At 31.4% G+C, this 6,521-nt stretch overlaps 1 protein-coding gene across 1 annotated transcript; it reads right to left on the reverse strand.

Moving 5' to 3' along the window:
• Positions 1-1,490: 1,490 nt before the first annotated feature.
• LOC114258307 (GDSL esterase/lipase At5g33370) lies at positions 1,491-6,143 on the reverse strand. The gene is made up of 5 exons (XM_082870500.1): positions 5,781-6,143; positions 5,014-5,141; positions 4,452-4,694; positions 3,628-3,880; positions 1,491-1,966 (listed from the first exon to the last, which is right to left on the reverse strand). The coding sequence occupies exons 1-5, from the start codon at positions 6,034-6,036 to the stop codon at positions 1,728-1,730; spliced, it is 1,119 nt and encodes a 372-aa protein (XP_082726626.1). The 5' UTR covers positions 6,037-6,143; the 3' UTR covers positions 1,491-1,727.
• Positions 6,144-6,521: the final 378 nt, after the last annotated feature.

Here is a 6,521-nt window from a genome sequence, read left to right on the forward strand (position 1 = left end):
TTCACCATTATTGAATGAAGTGTGAAACAAAGTTCTTTTTTTATGAAGTTTGCAAATCAGGTGCTTGAAAACCTTGTCAACACTCAAGATTTTAGTACATTGTATCGATGAATGTATAATGAGAGGATTACATGAGGTTGGCTATAAAACTACCTCTCCTACGCCACAGATCTTGTTCCATATGCATATTTGTCTTGTACTGGTAGACCACTAATGATTGATATCCAGGCTGCTACTATGGATGCTGAGATTTAGTTGTACATTTTGAGTGTCAACTGCTAGTTATTCAACTTGGTATGAAATCTTGTTACCTTACGTGATACAGCTTAGAGTTGATAATGCTTCATCTTTTGCTTTTCAATTCACTATAAGGGATTGACTTGTCTCAAGTTGAAAATTGAACTGGATCAAATAGTTGAGGTCTCTATCCAGTAAGAATCATTAAACAGAAGATTCTAACCGGTAAGAGTCATTAGACGAAAAACTCTTTATCGGTAAAAGTCTTCGAAAAAATTTAACTAGGCCATATTTTTATAAATTCTTAATAGTAAAAGTCTTCCGTTTAATGATTTTTACCAGTCAAAAACCTCAACTGTTTGGTCCAGTTCAACTTTCATCTACAGACGAGCCAAATCCTTTATATAATACTAGTCATGTGGTGACATAATATATAGTGGATGCATGTTTGTTGTTTTAAAGTTAGTACCTAAAATGAAATGACATTAACATTTAGCTATAAGATAATGTTTTTTCGTAAGACAAATGTTATGATGTAGATTTAAATTTTGTGTGGTGTGGACCACACTAGAGATAAATGCAATCCACACATTTCAAATTTTAGGTAATTTTCTGTGTAAATATTTTGAGGACGTTGTTTTGTAATCTATGCCTTTTTTTTTTTTTTTTTGGAGTGAAAAATCTTTTGCTACTAATCTTACCTATTTATGGGTGTGTCATTCTCACAAATCATTTTATTGTATAAAATTATAACAAAGCCTTTTTGTTTACACTTACTTAAATGTCTAAACGATTAAGGTAAAGAGACTCTTTTCATACCGTTTTTGATGTTAATCTAAACCTAAGGGTAATTTTCTTTGTGCATGATAATCAATATGAGGAAGGAAATTTCGATCAATTAGGTCTTCACAAGACGATCTATTTTTCTGACATAATGTGCCAATACCCTTTATATTCTAAGACCAAATGGGGATCTTTATGTGCCATTCATACTCAACCAACCCGTCTCAATCCAGGTCAACCATCAATTGGTCCAATATTAGGTTGTAATATGATGAGTTGGGGGTTTGATAGATTTTTCATGTCCATTTGATTCAATTGAGACATTGTAGGATAAAATGATTAATTTGCACAAAATTGGTAATTGAATGTTTACTTTGTATATTGAAAATATTTAAATTCATTATGATATTGCTAGGTGTTACTCATGATTTGCAAAATGACAAGAAAACCACCAACAAAACTACAAAAAATTAAAATAAAATAAAATAAGATTGCACCATTAAATTAAAGATCTATTTATTGACAAACAAACCAGCTAGAGAACAACATTTTGAGAGCATTGAGGATTGCTGCTCAGTTTCTCTGCTATATATAAATAAATATTTATCTACTAATTATTGATGAAAAAAATAAACAAGAAAAACACAGACTTAAACAAGTTTGGAACAATTAAGAGGAACAAAGAGAGAACACAAAAGCATTGGAGATTAAACCATGGAATTAGAATCTAAGGCCATGATGGTGCTGAGATTCATTGGGTTCATGTAAACTCTGGAGCCAGAAACAATCCGCTGCACTATAATCTTGTTGGCTTTCTCAGATGGATGGAATGCATCCCAAAATGCATATATGTCCCTGTTTGGGCACAAGTTTGATGCTGCTGTGCAAAGTCCTAGTCCATTGTAAGGTCCTTGCCCACAACATGCTACCTTTGATGTTACAAAACCTGCCACCCAAACACAGCCCTAAGTCATTGTTACATTAACATTTGCATATGCTAAAAGAAAAAGGGTAAAAGTCTACTTTATGTCCAAAATTAGATAAAAAAATGATACATTGACAGTTATGCAATATAAATATATAACTCACACCAGTGAGACAAATTCAAATTTTAATATAATATATTTGTATGTCACGTAAAAAGCTTTTTTGTCGAATTTTAAACAAAATTAAAAATGATATATGGACAGTCACAAAACATAAAAATATTTTAGGGTAAATTAAAAATACTCCCCGATATTTGTTTAAAATACGATTTGTCTCCTGTAGTTCTGAAAATTTCATCCAATCACTTGAAATTTTTAATTTCATAACAAATGACCTATTTTATTAATCGGTGGTGCTACATGCACTAATTAATGTACTAACTAGTGTACCAACACTAGTTATGACATTATTATTGACCCTACTCATTAATTACATTACAAATTTCAAAAATCTCTTAAATTATACCGCATCATCAATTGATATACTAGTTAGTACACTAATTATTTTTTATTATTAAATCATCAAGTCAATTAATAGTTTTAATAATGTCATAAATTTATTTCAATTAATAATTTAGATAATTTTATCATTGTATAGGAGAAAAGATATGAGTTTTATTTTTTTAGTTAATTTAGTTAAATAAAATATTATAACAAGGTGGTATTCATAATTTTTCAATTTACAGGGGCGATCAATGGATATATTTGTAATTTATCTAATATTTTATTATATATAATTAACATTTCTCACACAAACTTAAATCCTAATATAATACTGATTCGTTTGGAAAAAAAAAAATTTACCTTATTTTTTGACTTGTTGACTATTTTAACCTGACTAAAAAAGTTACGTTTGGAAAGAAATTTTGACTTTTTTTTGTAATATTGTGAGAGAAAAATTGAAATGATTATAATTTTAATGTGACATTTTATTTTATTAATTTTTTAATCTATTTTATTTTTTAATGGGCTAAATTAATTCCAACTAACTTCCCAAAAGAAGCGTTTGTTTGAAAAGTTAACTATTTTAGTTAGTTTTTTTTTTTTTTGTGACTATTTTAACCTGATTAAGCCTCTGTTTGGCAAGTTGATTTTCAGGCTTTTTGGGCTATTTTAGTCACAAAAAACAAAATAGGCTATTTTAGCCATAACAAACAAAACATCACATCCAACCTATAATCATTACATTCTTCTCTCACAAAAAAAGTCAAAAAAGCCAAAAAGCCAAAAAGCCCTTCCCAAACCAAGCTTTTTAACCCAGGCTAAAATAGCCAAAAAAGCCAAAAAGCCAACCTACTTCCCAAACCAAGCCTAAAAAAGTTGAGTTTGAGAAGTTAGTTGGTTTTTTTTTTTTTTGTAATTGATTTAATAGTTGTGAGAGAAAAATTAAAATAATTATGATTTAAATGTAACATTTTATCTTATTGACTATTTTAATTTATTTATCTTTAATAGCTATTTTAGTGCAAAATCGCATGACAATTAGCTTTAGAAGCAAATAAAGAAAAACTTAAAACATGGAATGTGAAAAAAAAAAAAAAAAAAAAAAACAACCATGACAGGCCAAAGTGAAGAAATAGTGAAAGATAAAGAGTAAAATTGATGGAAAAGAAAAATATACCATAAGCTTGAGGATCACTGATGAAATCCCTGTTCATGAGTTGAGTATTTGCAGTGACGAAGACGCTGGTGCCGATCCTGGCGTTGAGTCCGTTGGTCATTTGGATGAGTTGAGGGTTGAACAACTCTGCTGCTCTCTGCAGTTCCGCGGCGCATTCTCCGTTTCGACTGCGCATTGCCAATTCCGCCGGTACACATCCTAATGGTCCCGTACCGGTCACTATCACCCTCCGCGCCCCCAAATCGTACAGTCTCTGCCATTCATTCGATTTTCAACTATACATGATTATGATGCAGTAATGACGTATATACTCTTAATTTTACACTTTGGATTATTTTACAAATTTATTTTTTTTGTAATTTTTTTATTTTTTTAAAATCAAAAGTCATGTAAAAAATAGACGGAATAATTAAATTTTTTGTACTGAATTTTTGACTTTTTCATTAATTGTAACGATAGAAATGGTGGTAGAAAAAATGATGATAGTGTTGTTAATACTTTAGCTCTATAAATGTTTTTTTACATTTGACTATTTAAAAAAAAAATTATTTTTAAATTGTTTTTTTTTTTTAAATAGTCAAATTTAGACCGTTGGATCATTTTAAAATACATCTCTACCATTGTAAGTAGGGAGGCAAGAAAAAAATACAAGTAGAGGATCTGGACTCTGCCTTTGCACCCGCTTTCATGTTGACTCTCGTGTCCATTTAAACTACCACTTTGCTTTGCTAGTACACACTTCACTCTCACAGACAGACTCATCTCCATGCTAAAATTAAGAAATACAAAATTACATTAAAAATTCGACACATTAACAAAAATACCTGTAAAACTTTCTGATACTCAGAGATGAGAAAGCGAACGTAATCCGGGAGAGAATACTGACGAGAGCGAGCAGAGAAGGGAACCAAGTAGTAGTTGTTGACGAAGTCGTTGCCTCCCAACGTTATCAGAACAAGTGCTTGGTTTACAAGTTGTTTTGCCCTTGCACTTCCTATCAGTGCACTCACTCTTTGCTGGTATTGTTGGAAGTATTGCATCTGTTGTGTTATTCTTAGTATGTTCACCTATATACACATACAATGTTGTTTTTTTTTTTTTCTTGTCAATATTTAATCCACCAATATTGCAATGTTGTAATAAAAGACATTTTAATCCATCAATATTACATCAGCATATTTAGTGATTTCGGTTTTTAATATCAGTACCAACTAGGCCTAGTTCAATTAGTGATGTAATGCAATTATATTAATTAGTACCACACCATATACATAGTTATTCGTCATTTCGCTCTATTAAGAATTATATTCTTAATTAGAACTTTATTTATTAGTAAATTAATGAAAATTATTTATTTGGTTAAATAAATTATTAAATGAAACTTACAAACTGAGCTCCAGTGTCATTAAGTATTCCGACTCCAGCAGAAGCAAAGTTGGCACCAACAAGTAGTTTTTGCCCGGTGAGCTGCGGACTTAGGTATGGTAATGTGGATTCTGCTCCGAGATGCTGACCTGATAATTAAAATTACAAAATTAATTAACCAAAATGCATGGATATGCATATCAATCAATGTTTGAACAAATTTTTATTTCGATGCAACTCACGCCATATCAAATTTAAATTTAAACCATGCATTCAAATTTTGGTTATTTTCTGACCCTTTTTTTTTAATATATAGTATTTCTAGACAAGGAAAGTGAGTTTTATAGGTAGGAGTGGTTGTCCATATGTGTAGTCTATCACTATCACTTCTCCACATTATAAGGTTCATATTTAAGACGTGTAAACCTTGATAATGATATTCTTCTTCAAACCACACATTGAGATTTCTAAAATCTCACTTCTTAATTTACTAGGTTAGGTGTTGATTCGTGTATGAATTAAACACTTGACACAATTCTCTACCACATTATTGTAGCTGAATTTAAATGTAATATTTTAAAAGTCTCTAACAAGACTAATAAAATAGCGCCATTTTCATAAATTCAAAAATGAAATAAAATCAAGAAGAAACAAAAAGGCCTGATTATCAAATTGTGAAATTTCCCAAGGTCTATTATTACTGGCTCACTCATGCATGCATATGATGATCAACATGTCAAAACACAATGTAGACAAGTATTAATGTGTAGTGAAATTTAGTACTCAACTGATAAAATCAGGGATGTTAAGGCCATTAGAGAAGCGGCCGGTAGGGCGGTGTGTAGGATAATCTATGCCGTAAGGAGGGGAGTCGGCACGGGCGGTGGTGGCTAAGTAGTCGTTGTTGCCATTGTCCACTAGAGAGTCTCCAAACACAAAGAATGCACGAGCCTCTGCTTGACGGACAACCAGTCCCATTGCCAATATAAACCCTAAAATGATCCAGAAACATGGAATTGATGATGATGAAGATGAGCTAGCCATGACAATGGCAATTGAAACAGCCTAAATATGAACAAGTAGCTAGCTCTTATGCTGTTTTTCTTTTTTTTTTTTTTGGGCTAACACAACTAAAGGGTGTGGTGTGTTTGGAGAGCAAGAGAGGGCTTTATATATTTGTAGTGTACGGACACATAGACTAGTATAAATTAATGGCCAATTCAACCACAGTTGTGCCTATTAAAGAAAGACCACAAAAGATACAACAAAGTTTTGCTAGTACTACAGTAAATGTTAATTCAATTTGGCCAGTTGTTTATGGGAGATCTCTAGCATATACTATTACTAGCTTATAATGTGAAGCCTAATTTAAGTTCCCCAAAAAAAAATAGTAGCATTTGAAAATGAAGATACTTTCTTTTCTCTCTCTCTCCCTCTCTCCTTAGCAAAATTAAGAAACTCAAAAAAATTGTCAGAAAATGAACAGTGTAGACCAAATTCATCATAGCACATCACACTGAGCTTGAATC

The sequence above is a fragment of the Camellia sinensis genome, chromosome 1 (genome assembly GCF_055761805.1).
Source record: "Camellia sinensis isolate YWXY chromosome 1, ASM5576180v1, whole genome shotgun sequence".
Lineage (NCBI taxonomy): Eukaryota > Viridiplantae > Streptophyta > Magnoliopsida > Ericales > Theaceae > Camellia > Camellia sinensis.

Excerpts from the sequence above, each read along its gene's own strand:
- LOC114258307 (XM_082870500.1), bottom strand. The coding sequence starts at position 6,036 with ATGGCTAGCTCATCTTCATCATCATCAATTCCATGTTTCTGGATCATT. Across the intron at positions 4,695-5,013 it reads ATGACACTGGAGCTCAGTTT|GTGAACATACTAAGAATAAC; the intron begins GTAAGTTTCATT and ends ATGTGTATATAG. Across the intron at positions 1,967-3,627 it reads CAGTGATCCTCAAGCTTATG|GTTTTGTAACATCAAAGGTA; the intron begins GTATATTTTTCT and ends TTTGGGTGGCAG.